This window comes from Mya arenaria, chromosome 11 (genome assembly GCF_026914265.1).
Source record: "Mya arenaria isolate MELC-2E11 chromosome 11, ASM2691426v1".
In the NCBI taxonomy this organism is placed as follows: domain Eukaryota; kingdom Metazoa; phylum Mollusca; class Bivalvia; order Myida; family Myidae; genus Mya; species Mya arenaria.
This window is the reverse complement of record NC_069132.1, coordinates 61,515,985-61,538,409: the sequence shown is the minus strand read 5'-3', so window position 1 is coordinate 61,538,409 and position 22,425 is coordinate 61,515,985. Positions and strand designations below refer to the sequence as shown.

Below are 22,425 nucleotides of genomic sequence, written 5' to 3'. Positions count from 1 at the left end.
CCTAGGTTTATTGTAACGGTGACGGCTTCTTAAAGATCGCTTACATTTCCTTACATACTTTCTTCTACGTGAATTATTTTATTTATTGAAACAAACACCTTCATTTTTCTGCAAGAATAACATAATTGTATTAGCAAACCAGCAAACCTTGGTTAGGACATGTTATAACATTTTCGACATTTGTTCTACCCATTCACGTTTGAAAGTATTGTTTGAAATCACTTGGCCAAGATCCGTTGTATTTTATATGAAACATCATATAATGCTTTTCTTCCAAATTTGTTCAAATAAGCCCCTTCGATTTGAAACTGGCCCCGTCCCGGGGGTCACAAATTACTTACATACAGGATATATACATACATGACAATCATGGAAATGTTCTTGTCTAAAACTGACATTTGGAATATGTGTATAGTTTATAAACCATATATAAATGTTGTTTATTAACTGAAACTATTTTCTTTCTTTGAAACAATGCATGCTATTATAACTAAATTTAGTTCTAAGAAAACCGCAGCTTTAAAGTTTCAACAATATAGTTGGCAGTTGGTGTTGTAAAGTCTAACAAGAATTATTTCTCAAAATCGTCGAATGGTGTTGCTTTCTATCATTGAACTGTGTTTCTAACCCTGACATAATATTTGTGTAAGGTAAATAGCACTTCAGGTTTGAACTGTTTCAATACCCAAGCTCTTCATGTTTACAAAATCCAAATCATTTCCATCAATGCCTACCTTAATGACATTGCTAATGTTTAATGCCCTGTTTAGGTATGACTGTGTAAGACATGATACACCACATTCTGTTGTTTATGAACTAAACCATATATGATGAGTTCTTGTCATTGATATATTGTCTGTTTTAAGGAAAGAGCAGAACTCAAGGCGCATTGTTCACAAATCAAAGACAGAATCAACTGTAAGTTGTCTTTTCATTACTGAATATTGTAAAGGTACCAAATATGAATAAATTGACACCGCATTATAAAATATCCAGATTTACTAATAAAAAAGGATAGTAGTTATTGCATTAGTATGTAGTAAGCATTGCTTGAATTAGTGTGACTCGATTTGAATATTTAGTTTAATGCTAACTGATATATTTTGTTCAGTATGCGACTGATTTAATCAATGCTTAAAGTTATATGAGATGCAGTGCATCAAACCGCCAGAAACAATTTGTTTAAATAATAATTGTGTTGCTACTATCAAACCATTTCCGTAAAACAAATCCGTTTTAAAATCCGTTATGGAGCTACCATTTCTCAATGTAATTTTGTTTCTCAGGGACTCAACCAACGGGAACTGTTAATGTCACGGTCGACCTCGGTATCATTCACTTAGAATTCACATTCCCGGATGGCATTCAGACGGTAATCATTTTGTGTAAATATCTTATTTATAATCACATGTTTGATGCTAACAAGTATTTGCAAAAAACAATATGATACTGTTATAATGTATGACCGTATACGTATAAACATTTACATACGGTTTGGCGAAATACTGCCCTTATCAGACTTATTCTCTACTAAATAATGCGATGTTTGTTTTTTATTTATTTTTAATGGTGTTCCTTAACTCAGGAAAGTGTTATTCCGATAGAAAAAAAAGATCCGCCAAAGGCTAGCACCAAGGCAAAAAGACAGTCAGTGGGAACAATTGAGAGGCATTGTCCAAGCTTAGTTTTAAGTTATAATATTGTACCGATCAGAGTCATGTCATAACTCCACAGGTGTGCTTGTGCTTAATTTAACATTTCAACCGATGCAACTGTTTATCTGACATTACTCGTCACGGATTGTATAAGCCTTTTCCTAAGTTAAGCTAAACTATCATTTAAATATGACCTACATTTCATTACCGACTCAAGTTTTGTAAATGTAATAAAGTTAATGCTACGATTTTAACACACAATAATCTCTTTAAATCGATTTTTTTTTTCTAACACTTCGTTTAGTAAAACGTTTTTGTTGTTTTTTTTCAATTTCAATTAATAAAAGCAATATATCCACACATAAAAACGATGTACTTAGTATTCACCCTACAGTGTAAGACTGTATTTTGTATCACACGTGAAAAATGCCTTTCTATGAAACTTGTGAAACAAAATGCGATCTAAAACTTAAATCACGAAATATCATCTGTATACATTACAAAACTGCTCTATGTACCGTAATGTCATGGTAATTGTAAAGCTAAAAAATGTTTTTTGTTAAAATGTCACGTCTATATGTGTCGTTTTATTTGAAATCATATGTCGATTATTTTAAAACTAACATTAGACACATCATTATAATCTATTAAATCACATCTGATGATAGCCACTAGTGCGTGTATGCGATGTTTTATACTGTGCTAGTAGCCTCATTACATACTATATTATACCTTAAACAAATATGTCCTTTCTTTGTTTATATAAAGCTGATCGGTCCGTATATCGATGTATTTTAATAGTAATTCAGTTTTTAATGACGTCAGCGGTCCACATAATGTTTTCGACCGGTCTGGACTTCGCCAAAAATATAATATGGACCGCTGACGTCATATAATATGGACCGCTTTTACGTCATAAAACTGGTTAGTGCTGCTTGCAATTTTCACAAAGACATGTTTTTCGCAAGTAAACATTATCAGATTTGTTTGTAAAACACATCAAAGGCGTTTTAAAATTATTAAATGGTTAAATAGTGTTCGGTATAATATAAGAAATATAACACACCACTTCGGGCCATGTCGCATTATAAGGACCGGCCAGACAGCCCCGTGTATATGGACCGAGGCGTTCGGTGGCTGATAGACCGGTCCTTATAATGTCATATGACCCTCAGTGGTGTGTAATATTTCTTAAGCTAAAAATGTATAATCTGTAAAATTGACATTAATCTACAGTAAAATAAAAATTGGTTTAAGGATAAGCTGGTTTGATGAGAATTCAGTTGAAGCGGCATGGACAAGCCAAGTAATCGAAAAATCATTTCACTGAATACCATTCTATAACCTCCTATAGAAAACAACAAAATCAATAATATTTCAACGATATTATTTTGAAAGACTCAGAGAAGCACTTTTGTAACCGATTAACACATTCAGAATGAACTTGCAACATGAACGAAGTATGTCTTTATAACAACATACTTGACAAAAATGAAGCTTACATTCGTGGTCGACTGGCCGAGAAAAAAACTGAGATAAAACCTTTGAAAACTCAAAAGCCTCTGCCCGTTTGCATATGGATTAACGGGATTTGTCTTGTTGCACAAGTTATTGGGCCTCATTACCCATAAGCTCCTTATCAATGATGTATGGAAAATATGTCATTTACATGATTCATGTATACGTACAATATCAACAGACAACTTTCACCATAATCATTTTCTTATAAAATTAAACAATCAATTGAATCGATGTGAACGTATCAGTTCCCCAAAGCTGAATTACTTTACATTCATATGCGCAAGAAATACTCGTTTGTATGAATCACTCGTGCTTATAGAACGCCACCAGTCGGTTATTCCATTATAAACAAGAAAAATTAGCTTTCTTCTAATTCGTTTTACTCAAACGTCTTTACCTGAATAACATTCTATAACCTCTATAGAAAACAACAAAATCCATACTATGTCAATACTATTATTTTGGTCTCAGAGAAGCACCTGGGAAACCGATGAAATTAAAAGAACGGGAAATCTGATGTTAATAATCATTTATTTTTAATATGATGGACGGTTTCAAATTTACCCAATGTTGACTGGTAATGGCATTTTAAACTTCTGTTTGCAAACTTAATATCGAAGACGAAGTTTAAAGAAAACTTTACACATGTCGATTTTGCTAGATTCACTTATAAACAAAATCCATGATTTTCCACATTCTGTCCTTAACTCCATCGTTGACAACAGACGTTTCACCAGCAGTTCTTTATAAATGATCACTATATTTCTGAATATCGTCAATATGAGGAGCAAGTGTCATAATAAATTCATCTCACATGTTCGTATAAGATATCAATAACAACTTATACGAATAAACCCCCAACAGAGCTATTGAAAAAGTGTCTTCAGCTTCTGACGTCTGTACGAGGACACTTTTTGAACAAAAAACTCGTAGTGTACTCTGTATAGGTGAGAGTTTATGAAGTAATTTTTTCGCGAACAAGTAAGGAAGCGGTGCGCAGCGCGGCGAAACGACCGTAGTTTCTTATTCACGAAGAAATTATTTAATAAATTCTAGCGTTAGCCCCTCAAAAATTGCATCGGCATTATGATTAAACCGTGCTCCTGCTTAAAAGACTTGTCAGTCAATTCAATATATTGTGAGGTCATTTAAATCAGCGTTGGCTCTGAAAATGCGCCTTTGCATATGCAAACATTAGGTGTGGCTATATGCGCATGCGTTGTTAAATCAATTAATTTTATCCTAAAGAGTCGTCTTCAGAAAAAAGTAACGATTCTTCACAAATAAGAAACGAAACATTTTAAAAATATTGCGCCCCTGATTGGCTGACAATGTAGGGCAAAGACTAAATCATGTAGAGACGCTATTAATTTGGATACACTCATCCTTCATTTTAGATCAATGAATCGTTAGTAAAACTTGACACAACCTTTAAGTTCTAGCTATGATAATTATCGAAATGTCTCTATATGTGTAAACCATGTTTTCGTTTTATAACTTTGTATCAATTACATAACATTCAAAATATATCTACTAAAGCCAGGACCGATGAAACCAGCAAAGTCACTAAACACTTGCCCGTTTAGCACTTCGTATTTATGAAAAAAAATATATTGCAAAAGTAAAATCTTCAGGAGGCAAAATATCCTTTCTTCCTAAACCGCAAGTTAAATCCAACTTTCTAACGGAAAGAACTACTTCCGTATTTATGACTAATACTTGTGGCCATCTATTTCTGTAGTAGGTCCGGGAGAAGATCCACTTTGTCCGCCAATCCTTCTGGTAAAGTGTCTTCTTTGTACGTTTGCAAAACTAGGCGTATACACAAAATGTTCTACAAAAACATCATTCATAACGTATTCACATAAATCAATGCGGTGAACAATTATGGCTTATGGCGTAGCATTATTACATCCGTATGAATCAATAAAACGACAATTTTACATTTAAACTAGTACTGGTGATGTCACCGTATACTTTAAAAATTCATCTCAGGCGAGTCCGCTATGAATCAACAATGCCGCTTTTAATAAGTTCATAACAATATTTACATATAAATATGATTTTACTATGGCGATTTCGCCATGAATCATCAATGCCGAATTGAATAACTTTATTACAATATTTACCTATTAACTAGAACCGTAACTGCTGTGGCCACCGTATACCATGATGAGAATACAGCCTACGAAACTTCTGATAAGCAATCATTTCGTGCTAAGCTTAACCATTAATAATTTCAAAACTTTCAAGCGTGTTTAAAGGTCCGCTTTCTTCCACTCATTCAAAACACACTTTCTGCAACATTGACAATGTGTCAAAAAGTGAGGCTGAAGCTCGATCCCCCCTTCTTAATCATTGAGAATTTACTTCATATCATCTAAGTTTTTCATATTCATCTTTGGCGTTTCGCCGTTAATCAGCGGTGCCACTCATATGATCTTCAGATATTCTTCCTTAATAATGCGATCATTCTATTGTGCGGTAACACTAAGCGTATCATAATTATGTACAACAATCTTTCAATAACACATACTTACAATATCATTAGAAATGATCAGATGCCATCACATTTTTTTTCAGAACTTAACACACTCCACAATTCCCAGCTTTTCCTAAGGAAAACATATTATAATGGCTTGTCATTCAAGACAGGCAACTCATCTGTCTAGCAATTATAGGCCAAATATTCAATTATATTAAATTAATGTTCTTTAAAATACTGATTTTAATTCCATTTTTTCAAAGGAAAACATATTATATAGATTGTCAGCCAAGATTTGCAACTCATCTGTCTAGCAATCATAATGGCAGCCATGCCAAATGTACTTTACACTTATAAAAAAAAGTATAGAAAAAAATATCTGTATTTGTAAGTGAATACAGAACAAATTACTGAAACTTACACAAAACATTCTTACTTATCTCTCGGTTTCTTAACAACTCAACGTAGGAAATAATTAAATTAGTATTCTTTAAAATACGTATTTTAATGCCAACATTGTGAATTTTAAATATTCTAAATAAAAAAATCCAGAATTATTCAGTATTGCTTCAGATCTTTCTCGTTCAATTAGTGAAGATTAAATTCCATTTATAATACTTATCTTAATATGTTTACTATATGGCCACAGCTACTGCTGACGCTAACAGGTGATATTATAACAGAAAACCACAATAGGCGAGAAACCATTTGAGCCCTGCACTTGAACAGGAAGTGACGTCAGCGAAGAACAGCTGCCATAAGCAGATACCCGTCATTGTTTTGCATCGTTCTCCTACGTGTTTTTCTCAAAACAAACAAAAAAAAAACACCTATATATTCTTAAATTGTATTTAAACGAAAACTCAATTTCTAAATAAAACTAGAAGCACTTCATATCATATTTTCGCAAATGAATTCCTCTAACACACACTAATTTATGCCTTTAAAACCAAAGAAACATGTTCTCACATGTTACAATTTATGTATGAACTGAATTAACTCATGATTTCTACATGTCCCATATTTCAACTGCATAATCTGAATCATCATGATAATACATGTATTCATCATTTGAAATAAATACAGCACACATATTGTCAATACGATTTACGCTCTGTAATAGGATTTAAAGCATGCTTTGTCCGGTCTCCTCAGTAAACTCGGACTTCAGCCTACTGCCCGGTAAAACATCAGATTTAACAACCGGTAATTCCATTATAAACAAGGAAAACTATTTTCTTCTAATTAGTTTTACTTAAACGTAAAACATTATATAACTTGTTGGCAATATAATTATTTAATGTTTTTTTTCGTGTTTTCATTTAGTGCATTAAAACATGAATATATAAATTATGCAGTACACAGAACGCAAAATTACGTATTTCAATGGCTTAACATAAAGAAAAGTGTTTTAAATCATAAGCTTGTATAGGCTTTATCTAATTGTGCTGACACACATACATAATACATCGTATTGTATTTTTAAAATGGTTCACAAAAGCTTTAAAGGTTGAGTGTCGGATGAAGCTGAATGGCGCCTGAGCCCTCCGAAAATATATTTATGTAAGAAAATGTGAATTATGGTTAACAACAATCATTATGATCCTTAAACGAATTTCTATGTTAAGTGTATTGTTGTACACAGAAAATTAGAATTGATAATGAATGGATTATATTGAAAGCATAAATGTAATAGATGTGTTACAATTAACCAATTTTTATTAAATTGTCATACATCAAAATATTTAGAAAAAAAATGTGGACGATTACACTAAGAAGACACTAAAAGACACAAACACTAATAATGGTCTATGTCACAAGTATACGATTTTGCATGGTACGCCATTTTCGTTGATGTCATCATGCATGCCAATTTTATATTGATATGCATTTTAAGCTCTTAGATGAAATATACATTGACAATTTGACATGCAATACGACTTTTTTTTGCCACGGGAAAATTGGCATGCATAAAAAGGTCACATATCATGTTGATAATCGTATAAGGATAATTGATAGCATTAATGTCTTTTTACACATATAATAGAATAAACCAATTGTAATGCTACTCTCGAAATGCCATACTAGGTTTGCAGGTTCTACGATGCACAAACAGTGCAACGTAATAAGTGACATGATTCCTATTCAACTGAACATTTGGATATAGGCGTAGAAAAAAATAAATATTTGTTCCATGCGTTAACTTATGCAGCCATGTTAAATTTAACCAGTAAATAATATGTGTCGGCCATAACACTAATTAATTAAATGCATTCAGATAGTTGTTTGCTTTTCCACATTAATTCTTTAAAACACATTTTACTGATTGTGAAGATTGATTTTGTCAGACTGTACTTGTATATACATAGAAAAGTTCGTCATAATATTTCATAATGCATGAAAGTGTACATCCCTAAAACTTAACAAGGCAAGCATATCATATTTGATTTGGTAATATGATTGAAATGTAACCTTTATAAAAGTAACAACAGAAACAATCTACCTCATTATCATTAAGTACATTTAGCAAATACATACATTATATACATAATAAGTAAGTATTGAGGAGATCGCTTTGAGCTAATATGTACACCTCTCTCCTAAAGCACACGTTGAACGAACTGTGTCTGCACCACATTAACTTGTATGATAACTGCTTGCACCACATGTTTTTAACGTTTTCTAGATTTAATTTCTTCTACACAGATATAAATTTAATTAAAATAAACACACTCATATACCATAATACCCTTTGACCTGCCCTATAGAGAGGTATGTTTTGAAATGACGTATACGAAAAGCTTGTATGCCATATGGAAATTTAATGATGTTTAGAGGTCAAATCAATAACACTTATCACAGTATGTACATTAAAACCATTCCTACCATAAAATCCAAACATGAGAAAAAGTAATATAAATAAAAAAACGATTAGCATAAGTACAATGCTACTAATTTAGTTTCTGATATACACAGCTAAGTTTATAAAAACAAATCGCGTATATATGCATTCCTGGTTGTATTATATGTATAAGATAATTGTATCGAGTGGTAAAAACAACTATAAAAACTGCTTTTTAAATCAGTTGTAGCTGCTTCCGTTTAATATATATTTCTTTTTAACACTTTAAGTTTGCCAAAAACGATCGCATACGTTTAAATAAGATTTGTTTTAGAAATAAACTTAACCGGGGATAAGGAAAATGACAATCCCATTTTCAAACGTTTTCTTGTAGCTGAATCCTTGAATATTTGTTTCTGTACAAAACATTGACGATTTTTTTTTTGTTCGAATATAAATTTGATGCTTTAGTACGTTTTTACTATGTTTCCAAACTATTTGACTTATTTAACTTGTTAAACAAACTTCAGGGGAAAATAACAAAACAATTAACTAATACTTTTAAATAGCCTCCACACGTCATGTTAACAATGAAGCGTGGTCTTCACCCCATCTCGGAAACGACCCGTGTACAAACGAAGAAGAATATTCTCAGAAAATGACTGTGCTTTGATATTCACGTATTATAAACCCACGTTCTATCATAAAACGAACTATACAACTGGTAGATCGGCTTTTAATCTAATGTTAAACCACTGATGATTGGTTTCCTCGTTTAACCGTTCAAATATTTCTTTAGTAAATAGTGACCTCTGTAACAGATGTTAACGGGTCCATGATCTTTTTTATTCGTGCATAAACATTTCTAAATAGTATTGTACATGCATTAAAAGTGGTTAAATGGATGTTAATGAAGGAATGACAGTCTACGTCATTAGCGATCAAAGGTTTGCGTTGGGGACGTCCCTCGGGTGTAGCAAACGGTTAATCGAAAACGAGGTATTTAGAAATGTAAATATAATATAAATAAAACTACAAAAATACGCATAGCAGTATTACAAACAGATTTTGCTCAGTGTAAGTGTATTTTATTATATACGTAAAAATATGCTTTTCTATGAAACTTGTGAAATAAAATGCGATGTAACACTGAAATGACGAAAAATAGAAATGTTTGTTGTTAAAATGCCACGTATAATTGTGTCGTTTTATTTGAAGCATATGTCAATTAGTTTTAAAAAAAAACATTAGACACAACATAAGAATATATTTAATGATAAATAAATTGACCTCACATTGCCCATCCCAAATTGCATCAGCTTTAAAATGAAGTAGTGCGCGTGTGACGTCATTTAAATCAGCGTTGACAATGAAAATCCACCTTTGCATATGCAAACAGTAGGAGTGGCTATATGCGCATGCGCAGTTAAAGCAATTCACTTTATCCTGAAAGTCGTCTTCAGGAATAATTAACAAACGAACATTTAAAAAATCAAGCGCCCCTAATTGGCTGACAATGTAAGGCAAACACTTATATATAATCATGTATAGACAATATAAATTAGGATACGCTCATCCTTCATTTTAGATCAAAGAATCGTTAGAAAAAATTGACACATCCTAGAAGTTCTAACTATGATAATAATCGAAATGTCTCTATGTGTTTTTTTTGGGGGGGTTTTATAACTTTGAATCATTTACATAACATTCAAAACTTCTGTACTAAAACCAGGGCAGAGAAAACCAGCAGTCACTAAACACTTGCTGTTTTAGCACTTCTTATCAACGGAAATAAATATATATTGTAAAAGTAAAAACTTTAGCAAGCACGATATCCCTTCTTCCTAAACTTACTGGTGAAGCCACCGTATACTATGGTTAGAATACAACCTTGATTTTCATCAAAGGAAACTGCTGATAAGCAATCATTAAGTGCTACGCTTAACTATTAAGAATTTCAACTTTCGCGCGTGTTTAAAAGTCCGCCTTCTGCCAATCATTCAATACACACTCCATGCATCATTGACAATAAGTAAACCAATGAAACTCACTCCGCTCCTTTTTAATCATTGAAAATTTACTTCATATCATCTAAGTACATGTATTACTTATTTATCTTTGGCGTTTCCGCCATGAATCAACGATGCCTCTCATGTGATCTTCTGATTATATTCCTTAATAATGCAGTCATTCTATAGTGCAGAAACATTAAGCGTATCATAATTGGGTACAACAATCTTTCAATAACACATCATTACAATATCTTAAGAAATGATCAGATGCATTCAAATCGTTACAGAAGTACACACAATCTTTATCCCAAGGTTTTATAAGGAAAAAAAAAGAATAATGGCTTGTCAGCCAAGACATGCAACACATCTGTTTAGAGATTATAATGGCAACCAAGCCAAATGTACTTTCAATCATAAACAAATATATAAAAACAATGTCTGATTAGCAGATACAGATCAAATCCTTGAAACTTACACAAAACATTATTTATTATCTTTCAGTTTCTTAACAACTCAACTTATAAAATATTTAAAAAAGTATTCTTTAAAAAAGTATTTTAATGCCATCATTCTCAATTTAAATCTTCGAAACCAAAAAATCAAAAATTATTCAGCATTGCTTCAAATCTTACTATTTCAATTAAGAGAGAAGATTAAATTTCATTTATAATACTTAGCTTTATATGTTTACTATATGGCTAAAACTATGGCTGATGCTGACAGGTAATAATGTAACAGAAAACCACAATAGACGAGGGAACACGATCGGAGCGCCGCACTTTGACAGGAAGTGACGTCAACGAAGAACAGCTGTGATACAGCTAATGTGTTTCCAACTACGTGGTAGAATCGCGGAGTCCGTGTAGTCCCGACCTCCTTGTTTTGCAGCGTTTTCCTCGCAAAACTAAATAAAACATGTCACCTATATACTCTTTAATAGTATTTCAATGAAACAATCACTTTCGAAGTAAAACTAGAAGCACGTAATATTAAAGTGGCGAAAATATCTACCTTTAACACACTTTTATTGATGCCTTTAAAACAAAATAAACATTTTTCACTGGTTACAAATTATGTATGAACTGAATTAACTCCTAATTTCTACATGTTCCATTTTTCCACTGCATAGTTTGAATCATCATGATAATACATGTATTCGTCATTTGAAATAAATACAACACTCATATTTTCAATACGACTTATCCTCTGTAAAAGGATTAAAAGCATGCTTTGTTCGATTATTTCTGTAAACACGGACTTCTGCCTAACGTCCGGTACGACCTCAATTTTTACAATCAATTGTATCGATTTGAACGTATCGGTTCCCCAAAGCTTATTGTCTTTACATTTATATGCGTACGAAATGCTCGTGCTTATGAAGCGCCACCTGTCGGTTAATCCTGTATAAACAAGGACAACTATTTCCTTCTAATACGTTTTACTCAAACGTATAAAATTATTTATTTTTTTGGCAATATGGTTATTTTATGTTTTTGTTTTTTCCATTTAATTTATTTAGTGAATAAAATCATGAATATATACATCATACAGTACACTGTATGCAAAATTACGTATTTTAATGACGTAACTTACAGAAAAGTGTTATAAATCCTAAGCTTGTCTAGTCTTTTTGGTAATGTGATGAAACATAAACATAATACATCGTAATTTATATTTATAAATGGTTTATGTATAACACAAGCTTAAAGGGCTGTTAGTCGGGTATAGGAGAATAGAGCCGGAGCTCTCCGAAAAGAGATTTTTTTGTAAGAAAAGGGGAATAATGAAATAAAACAATCATAACGATCCTTAAACGAATCTCTATGTGAGTGTATTGTTGTGGTATACAGAAAATAACATCAGCATTTATAATAGTAAATGGATTATATGATTATATTAAAAACATATAAAAGGAATAGATGTGTGCAATTAACTATTTTGATTTAATTGTCATAAATCAAGATATTCATAATATTGTGGTCTAATACACTAAGAAGATACTAAAAGACACAAGATGCTAAAAATAGTATATGTCACAAGTAAAAGATTTTGCACCGTACGTCATATTTGTTGACGTCATCATACGTGTCAATATTATTTTGCTATGCATTTAAAACTCTTGGGGGAAATATGCACTGATAATTTGACATGCAATACGACTTTTTTGCCACGGGAAATTCAGCATGCATCAAAAGGTCACTTATCGTGTTGAAATCCGCACTAAGATAGTTGATAATACTAATGTCTTTTTACAAAGAATATAATTAACCAATTGTAATGTTACTCTAAATGAGTGAATGCTACGTTTGCATGTACTACGATGCACAAAATAAATGAATGACATGATTCCTATTAAGTCGAACATTTGGATATAGGCGTAGAATAAAAGGAGTATTTGTTCCATGGGTGATAATGTGTTTTTACTTGGAATTAATTGTCGATAGTATTTGTTTATTGAATTTAAAACAAATCTTGATCTTGGTCAAATTATAAAACATTTTTCCTAAGAAAAACAAATGTTTAAACGTATTTGTTTAAATTATATCAAAAACACATCCAAACAAGGTAGACAAAAAATATTGGAAATATTCACTTTTGCGCCCAAATTGATATTTAACCAATATTGATATTTTTTCCGCAATAGCACTAATTCATTAAAAGTCATTCAGAAAGCTATTTGCTTCTCCTCATTTATTTTCAAAAAGAACATTTTACTTATTGTGAAGATTGAAATTGACATATTTTACTTGCAAATACAAAGAAAACGTTCGTCATAATACTTCATAATGCATGTAAATGTACATCCCTAAATCTTTACATGGCAAGCATATCAAATTTAAATTGGTAAAATGATTAAAGTATAACTTTCTAAATATAACAACAGTAGAATAGGAAATAATCAACAATGTATTATCCTTTGTTTCAGCAGAATTTAAATTAAATTTACATCATTTTTTTTCGCTATATTTCTTAACACCATTAACATCTTTAACGATGTTTATACCAAAGTTTATTTAATTCATGACATTACATTTCGTTCTGATATTAAGGTACCAATTTGTATTCCGCAATCACATTATGCTCATTTCAAAATATTCGGCTGCAATTATGTTTATATGGATTTTTTTTTTGTATGTTCATGTACGTAGGATCGTTTATATAGCACATATACTCTTTTCTAATCTATGACCATAAAGCACAGTGCAATCTATTATTATATAGATGTTACTGGATACTCGGTATATATTTGAGTCAAAAATAAATTACACACTAGCATACTTTATTCCGTTCTGGTAATTTAATTTAACCAGTATAATCTATATGAAGTAAAGCAATATGATTATTTTTGCCTGAACTTTTTCTTAAAATACTTAAACGTGAAGATATCAAAATTTATTCCATTTACGCAAAACCTATTTCAATTCCCGTGCTTTTGTTTTTAATGTCATTTTTATTGAATCAATCATGTTCTTCCCTTTATCCCCCCGCCTTTATTGTACAGTGTAGGGATAATAATATGCCGAAAAAAACATACGTTCAGAACTGAAATCTCAAGAATGCTTAAATTACAATCAAATTGGTTCGTTCGTATCTGGCAATCAAATCTCCTGACCAGTAAATTTTCAATGTATTGTATGGTATATTTGTACTTATATCCATTCCATCACGTCTAATACAACGTTTGTCTTCCCTACTTGCAGACGCACCATCCGTCGCCGGGAAAACCGTATAAAGGCGGCACATTCACAGAACACTTGAGAGGCGACCATTGGGGCGAGCTGCTATGTAGGATGTTAAAGGCGGCATTCAGGAGAGGGTTGATGTTCAACTTGAGGAAGGAAGGGAAAGTTGTCCTGGATGGCATCTCATTGTATGATCGTCCAGTGTATTACAAGTAAGAATAATCTTAGAGGTATAATAAGAGTCAGCTTAGGGTGTTCAGAAGAGGATTAGAGTTATTTGTTATGAAGTAAAGAAATATGTTCTGAATGCCGTTACGTTAAGAGTCATGTATGACCGTTTTTATGCAGGTATTACTTTTTAATGTACAGTTATTATATGCATCACATGTATAAAGCATGTTATAAGTGGTAGTAAGGGTACGCCATTTTTGAAAGCATATACCGCTTCCATAGGTCTTTTGTCGAGTTTAATTTAGGTAATATTAGTTAGTTATACATGACGTATAACTAAAGCAGCGTATGAATGTTTCTACTATTTTTTTCGGTAAGATAAGAAGTTAAATCAGTTATATATAAATACAAACAATCTTCAAACTAAAGAGTGAAAATATCAACTTCAAGAACTACTTGCAAATGTATTACCGTCCCTTTAACTCAAATGAAAACGGCACTTTTGAATCTTTAAAGTATGAACAATAATAATTGATTATAACGATGTATAAATATTTTCTTAGAAATAATAAAATCTGATCGCTTATTACAGAAATGGCGATCCTAATTCTTGAACGTTTTTGTTTCAAAACTATTTGACTGTTTAATTAAAATACCCCACTCATCGCTAATCGTTATCTCACCGAAGAAGCGTGGTAAATAAGGCAATGCAAAATACGGCGATCAAAAGTATTGATATCATATTGCTCATAACAGGAACAGTTAAGATGTGTTTAACACTTATTGATACTACCTTAGACTCTTTAAATAAATGTAGTACTGAATGACTACTCATCAACTATTAACTATTAAGCATGAAAAGTGTGTGTAGGCAAATTTGCGGATGATAACAAACTAACGTTATGAATGGACTTTTTTTATATATTTACTCATACAAAAGAATGCGCAAGTGATCTAGAACATTAACGTTTAATCAACATGTTTTTGTGTTTATGGTATAATAACAACCATATAAACGACTCACGGAACACAACGTCGCCGTCCATATGATTGACTATTTATGTTGTCCTCGTATAAAATGAGGTCCATATTCGTAACGTAACATTGAGTGTGTAACCTTAGTCTAATCATTAACTGTCTTTCCTGCACTACTAATCTTCACGTGCTTTTAACCCGTTTATACGTATTAACGTGATACGAATCAGTAAGAAAAGCATACCCATTCCAACAACTGTTCTTTTTTGTATTTGATGTAGTGTTTTGGTCAGTGAATTTACATTTGCATCATATACATTTATTATCAAACGGCACAGGTTAGACTCGGCAATGATATCGCCATACGATTGACACCATAGATTCTTGAGTGTATTTGCAGTCAAAACCTTAATATTTAGGCATTTGTTTGAAATGATATTGGAAATCAATACACAGTAATACAAATAATGTTGTCTTTATAGCAGTTGCTTTTCCTTGATATTTCTAGTAAGATACATGCGTTATAGTGAAATAATTAACATGTTTTTTCATCGTTAATGCAGTATTTTGTCGTGCTCCATGAGATAATATATATCCCGTTAAAAACGCACATACAGTTGGTCAAATTGTACGTTAACGCGTTAACGTTCCTCATTGTATAGACAGTCGTTTTTTTCGCATGACTGGAGAATATTTAAATCCCCCACTCCGTAATCGTTGATACAATTGTACAGGTTTCAGTGTATTTAAGGAATATGTGACAGAAAACCAGTACGATTCATAGCAAATGAGTCAACTATATAACACAGATACTGAAATTGTTTACATGCCACACCTTATGACTTCATAATTGTTCAACAAATTGTAAGTACTCGTAGTAGGGCATTCATGATAGCTATGATTTGTTATTGAAGTTCATTTAAATATTTATATTTTCTGACGATTTCTGTATGTTCTAAGTGTCAATGCAATGAACAGCCCTATCAGAATTTTTAAAATTATCCAAAACTTTAAAAACACAAATCGCTACTTCCTACGATCAGGTGAACGAACTGATTATAAAAAATATGTGCAAACATTGAAAGTGTGTTTTTAAGAAAAAAGAACTATTAACAAAAACAATATTATTTGTTCAATCTAGTTGGTTCATTTCTATAAACACATAAGGGACATACGTATAGCATGTTTGTGATTTTATGCTAAATATTAGGATTGAATGCAATGCAGTGTTTTTCTTTTTTTATTCAATGTTTGTTCGAAATGTCCTAATACCTGTACCATAATTCATTAAGACTTAATTGACAGGCACATTTCATTAAAGTCAAAACCTCAGAAATTATAACCACGAATACTCTACACATGCCCACATACACATTCTGAACATGTGTGGGGAGAATCATCACCACAGAGTGTTTAAGTTCTACTCTATGATACAGTTATCACAAGTAGACGAACGTTGAGCCTCCGAACACAGTTCTCCGGTAAAATAATTCAATTACGTGTATACTGTCCGAACGATTTTGTATTATATCATGTCTGCTGATTAATAAAGAAATGTTTTTAAAACAGCTTAAATTTAGAATTTGCTTAAATTAACACAAATAACATTTGAATTATGGATCTGCCTTCACGCAAAGAAATTTATACAGTGAAATTAGTATCATGGAACTTTTCCCAAATATATCACCGCTATGTCAACATATTGTTAAGAAAACATTATTGTCCGAATTTAGGCCGCTTTAGAAACGTAAAAAAGAGTCCTAAAATAAAAATGTATGCATTTAATTGAAACCGTAACCAATCAGTACATGTATGACGTTCTGTGAATCTTAGTTTATCTAAGTGTGGATGAACAAATTTCTCTTTCGCAATTTCTGTAATAGGTAACATTGTTGAACACTGCAGCTTCCAATTCAAAAACATTCCTAAATAAATTATATGTGACCCCGTCTGTTTTTGTTTTTATTTATACGGTCTATTTGAAAAAAGGTCTAATTCTTATAGAGTATGTTGTGAGTATGAGCAACCTGTTCTTGTAGATTATAAGCGAAATTTTCTAACAAATACGTCCCGCGAGTCCTTCCTCAATTATGTGGACACGATGAGGTGACTTCAGACGTTACTATTAATAATCAAATGTGTCTGTATAGCTTTAGTTTATATCAACAGTGTCTGTAAAGTTATAGTTTACATCAACTGTGTCTGTACAGTTATAGTTTACATCAACTGTGTCTGTATAGTTATAGTTTATATCAGCTGTGTCTGTAAAGTTATAGTTTACATCAGCTGTGTCTGTACAGTTATAGTTTATATCAGCTGTGTCTGTATAGCTTTAGTTTATATCAACTGTGTCTGTAAAGTTATAGTTTACATCAGCTGTGTCTGTACAGTTATAGTTTACATCAACTGTGTCTGTATAGTTATAGTTTATATCAGCTGTGTCTGTAAAGTTATAGTTTATATCAGCTGTGTCTGTAAAGTTATAGTTTATATCAGCTGTGTCTGTAAAGTTATAGTTTATATCAGCTGTGTCTGTATAGTTATAGTTTATATCAGCTGTATCTGTAAAGTTATAGTTTATATCAGCTGTGTCTGTAAAGTTATAGTTTATATCAGCTGTGTCTGTACAGTTATAGTTTACATCAACTGTGTCTGTATAGTTATAGTTTACCTTTTATTTCTAAGTTGCGTATCACCATTGGCTTACCGTGAATACATGTATAGTAATTGTTAATTTATAGATTTGACGTTACTCCGGCTTACTGTAAATACATACTGACATTGAAAGCGGAGCTGGCAGCCAAAGGCGTCAAAGAGGCGGACATAGATCCGACAGAGAACTTGGAAGAGACTTTCACTGTCGATGGTCCGTAACTTTCATCAGTCGTATGTAATCGATGGTCTTACTCCGAATTATAATGTCCTTTTTCATATGTATTTTTGTGTTGTATATAGCATGGTATGCCAGTCTGGAATCTTTCTCCCTACCACCTTTTTCTTCATTGTGTCTTTATGGAGTTTAGTTTCGAGGTTTATCTGCGCTCGATGTTGCGCTGAGTTCTGTTTTTTGTACAAAAGGTGTATAAATGTTACGTACTGTGAATGATTATTTTTAACCAAAATGTGTATTATTCAGTCCAGTAAATTTATCAGGATAATTGTTTTGATTCGTGTGAAGCTATGTTATTTTGTTATATGATGTTGTGGGCTAGTTAGGCTTTATCCTTGTGACTCTTAAAACATAAACTGTCACTTTGATGTCAGTTTAAATTCCACTGTATGTTACATAGTATGTTTGGTACGAGACTACTTTATGCCATCGTTCAATCTTTTCGTCTTAGTCAATAATATTTTGTTCAAGCTATGTTTTTCTTAATGGTTATGTTAAATTATATCTTGTCTTTAACAAAGAACTTTATATTATCATTTAATTGTAGAATGTTATAATTGTCCTTGTAGTATGTGTGTGTATTTGTTTCATTTTCATATGTTTTAATGTTAACAATTATGAATACATATAACAAAACCCATTGATCTTCCCACGAAAAAGACGTTAATACACACAGATATTTCGGAAATGCTTAGATTGTCCTGCTTAGAATGCTCACTTTAAAAAAAAAACGTTTCATAACTGGAATACAATGAAATAAACAGTCACGTGAGAAGCAGTCAATACTTCAACTATGATCTTGCTCGAAAATACAATATAAATAAACATAGCGTCACAAATCAACACATAGATTATTTACAAAAATATTTAAATATCAATACATGATGGGTTCAAATTTCTTTAAAATGTCAACAAGAAAGGTGTTTACTTGAGGGTCTAGGCCAAATTTTGAATGCTTGACCAAAACGTTGTTAAGTTAGGAAGTAAAACTAGTAAATAATTTCGGGGTAAATGTAAATAAAACGTGACAAACTAGGTTATACAAAACAAACATGCTGCTGTGCAGTTAATTACGATACAAATCTATTGCAGACCAATTTAATGAGTTTTTTTTTATCTTATCTTACATTGAACAGTTTTTATTATATATAAGAATCAATTTCAGTCGTATAATACCAATGGTATTGTAATCAATGGGTGTAGATGTTATTCATAATATAATCCTTAAAAGTAGTCGTTGTAATAATTTGTTTGTAAAAATGGATGTGAATTATGAAAATGCTTTATATTACAATATATCATATATGTATTTAAAATTAACTTTTTAATCGGAAAATAAAGATGGATATAGTTAACATGTTAATTTTTCAACTTGACCTTGAATTTTTAAACATCTAGTTGTTATTTTTAAATATGTGGTTAATGTTTCACTTGATAGATTCGTATCGAATCTGTTTGACATGTTTCCCTCCCCCTGTTGTTTACATGCAAATGTACATGAAATTACAATCGTCCGTTTACCTCCGCTATAAGGAGTCCAATACTAAAGGTATAGGATTTACTTCTCAATAAAAAAACAGTTCGTATCAACGTCGATATAAAACTACACTCATTTTCCTTTGAGGCAACATTTTGAAACTGGGCGAACTCGATACTGGTTAGAACATTTACAACTTTCATCGGTTTTCGGTTCTTTTAATAGGAATTTGAAGTTTAAAAAGGCTAGGTTATCCCCTCCAATTTCACCCGTTTGTCGTATGATACTCTTGTTGTGTCAGTCTTAATTAATTCCAATCACATGTGAATATTTTAAGAACAAAAGCGGATCCAGACCTTAATGTTAAAGGGAATGTTACTTAGGGGCAAAACCCACAATCAAGACCCGGATCAACAACCGGTTGTATCTGAACAGCATCACATGGATAGTTGAAAGTAGGCGAAACCCCTAACAACTTGAACACGAACGCTATATTTACACGTAATGAAACCGGTTCATTAATAAGTAACGAAAATGCCGTGACGTGTTTCTTCCAAACCGTGTTGATGTAATTTTCTAACACACATACATGTAAGTTATCCACAAGTTAACCGGATTGATGCTTGAATATCTAGTCATGTCGTACGAGTGGTTTGCTGATAAACTTGACAGTTTCTCACATACAACTATGTTTTGCTCGATCACAACTTCCTCCGCTTTGAAAACAATTACTGTACTAAATTGTACCATGGAAGTGAATTTCACAACTTTAAGTATTAGATTTAAGCTGTCCTCATTATGCTAAACAAATTCCTATAAACAGTATACTCACTTGGTATATACCCTGTGACACTTCTCATGAACACACAATGCTGTGAAACCCGGCAAAATGGGCCTTACTGTGACAATAGTGCAACAAACAGGAGATGCACAGCAGGACATTATCATCCCAAACATTCCTTAACATAGGCGTGTATGCATATCTTGGCATACTCAGTATTCATCTGTATCGATTATAATATAATTACCCAGTATACATCTGTATGGAGAAACAATATAATTACCTTGGAGTGCTATCATGGAGAAATATCCAATATAAAACCTGGGTCAATTGTTTGGTCATACATCATTCATTCCATTCACTGTATAAGTTTGTTATATATATATATATATGTATCGATATTTTTCATAGACATTAGTTCACAAAACTCAGGTTCTTCACATTGTAATGTAACCATCCGCTACTTATAATATCGTATTGTATGTGATATGGTTACCCAGGACGACAACGTCCCTGAAATGTTGCCAACACCGCCCGGTTTGGCAATATATGCGATGTCAATTCCATACAAAGAAGGCTGGATTCCATAAAGGTATACTTGTTATTTGCTTGTGAATACACACTGAGCGTGTTTAGCCGCGAGACCGTCATACAATGAATTGGGAACAAAATTGTGTCAATCAACAACAAAGATGAAGACGACTTTGTATTTAAACAAATGGACGTCCTAGCGATCAAAAAGGTCTTTATTGGATCAGTCAACGTTTTGGTGGAAAATTAGTCTGGAACTACAGCGATTGGTTGAACTACGTACATCGTCTTCTTATATCTCCATCGCCAGGCAGGCATATCTGCTTAATGTAGCTTTTCGATCATACCTTCAAGCTTGTGATACATATATACAAAATGGATCCTTAATAATATATGTAGTTGTATTATACTAACAGAGGGGAAAACTTGTGATTGTTGAAATATTCTTTGGATCCTTAATAATATATGTAGTTGTATTATACTAACTGAGGGGAAAACTTGTGATTGTTGAAATATTCTTTAGTAAACTGTTAAGTTTATAAATTATTCGTACAAGATAAGTAAAATTATTTTAACACGCTTGTTATTCTGGTATGTTTAGTTAAGCTATAAGTTGAAATATTTAAGTATTATTTGAAACCAATTAAGTATTATATCGGATATTGTTATTACCAGCGATTTAAATTTACTTGTACATTTTATAATCATTTTTGGTTATTTAGTATTATGTGTATGAAATAATTTGCTTTGTTTGACGTGCTTTATTTTACATGCATTGTATGTATCAAAATGTTTGAAAATATCGACCAGATTCGAGCATGTATATATATATATATATATATATATATATATATATATATATATATATATATATATATATATATATATATATAAACAGCAAACACAAACATTCAAATTTTCTAGTTCTAATATGTACGAAATAACTATTTAGCGTTAATCTACACATATGCAGTTGCAATTTATACTATATAAAATCTCATTAAAACACACCGAACTCCAAATAAGGAAAATAAACGTAGACCACTGTATTTATTCATTTTTTTAGAAATAAATATGCAATATTTGTTTACCCAAAATATATGAATTTCTATATCAATGCGTTGGATAGCGTGCTTGAAAAAGCACACATCTCCAAAAAAGGAAGGCTGAGTTTTCTATCTTTAACCTCTTGTTTAACAAATTATACAGCATAAGTTCACATGATATAAAACAATTTTAAGGGGCGATTAAGAACAGGAAATACGTTTGCGATAAATGTTTATGCTGCATAGTTTTTAAGATACAATGCATAGGGTTTTCGTTCAAGATTTGTATGCACAGTCGAGTATGGTCACTGTCGGCTGATACACTATAGCGACCTTTGGCTCAAATTCCGTTTCGC

General features: G+C 31.9%; 1 protein-coding gene across 3 annotated transcripts in view; it reads left to right on the top strand.

Annotated features, from left to right (window-relative positions):
- LOC128208903 (centrosomal protein of 128 kDa-like) overlaps positions 1 to 21,715 on the top strand; it is an 83,473-nt gene extending 61,758 nt beyond the window's left edge. For all 3 annotated transcript variants that reach the window (XM_052912597.1, XM_052912598.1, XM_052912596.1), the window contains 4 exons: positions 867 to 918; positions 1,287 to 1,372; positions 14,217 to 14,410; positions 18,086 to 21,715. In XM_052912597.1, coding sequence (XP_052768557.1) covers positions 867 to 918; positions 1,287 to 1,372; positions 14,217 to 14,410; positions 18,086 to 18,218 — 465 coding nt within the window. In that variant the 3' untranslated portion in view covers positions 18,219 to 21,715. The remainder of the gene's footprint in view (positions 1 to 866; positions 919 to 1,286; positions 1,373 to 14,216; positions 14,411 to 18,085) is intronic.
- Positions 21,716 to 22,425: the final 710 nt, after the last annotated feature.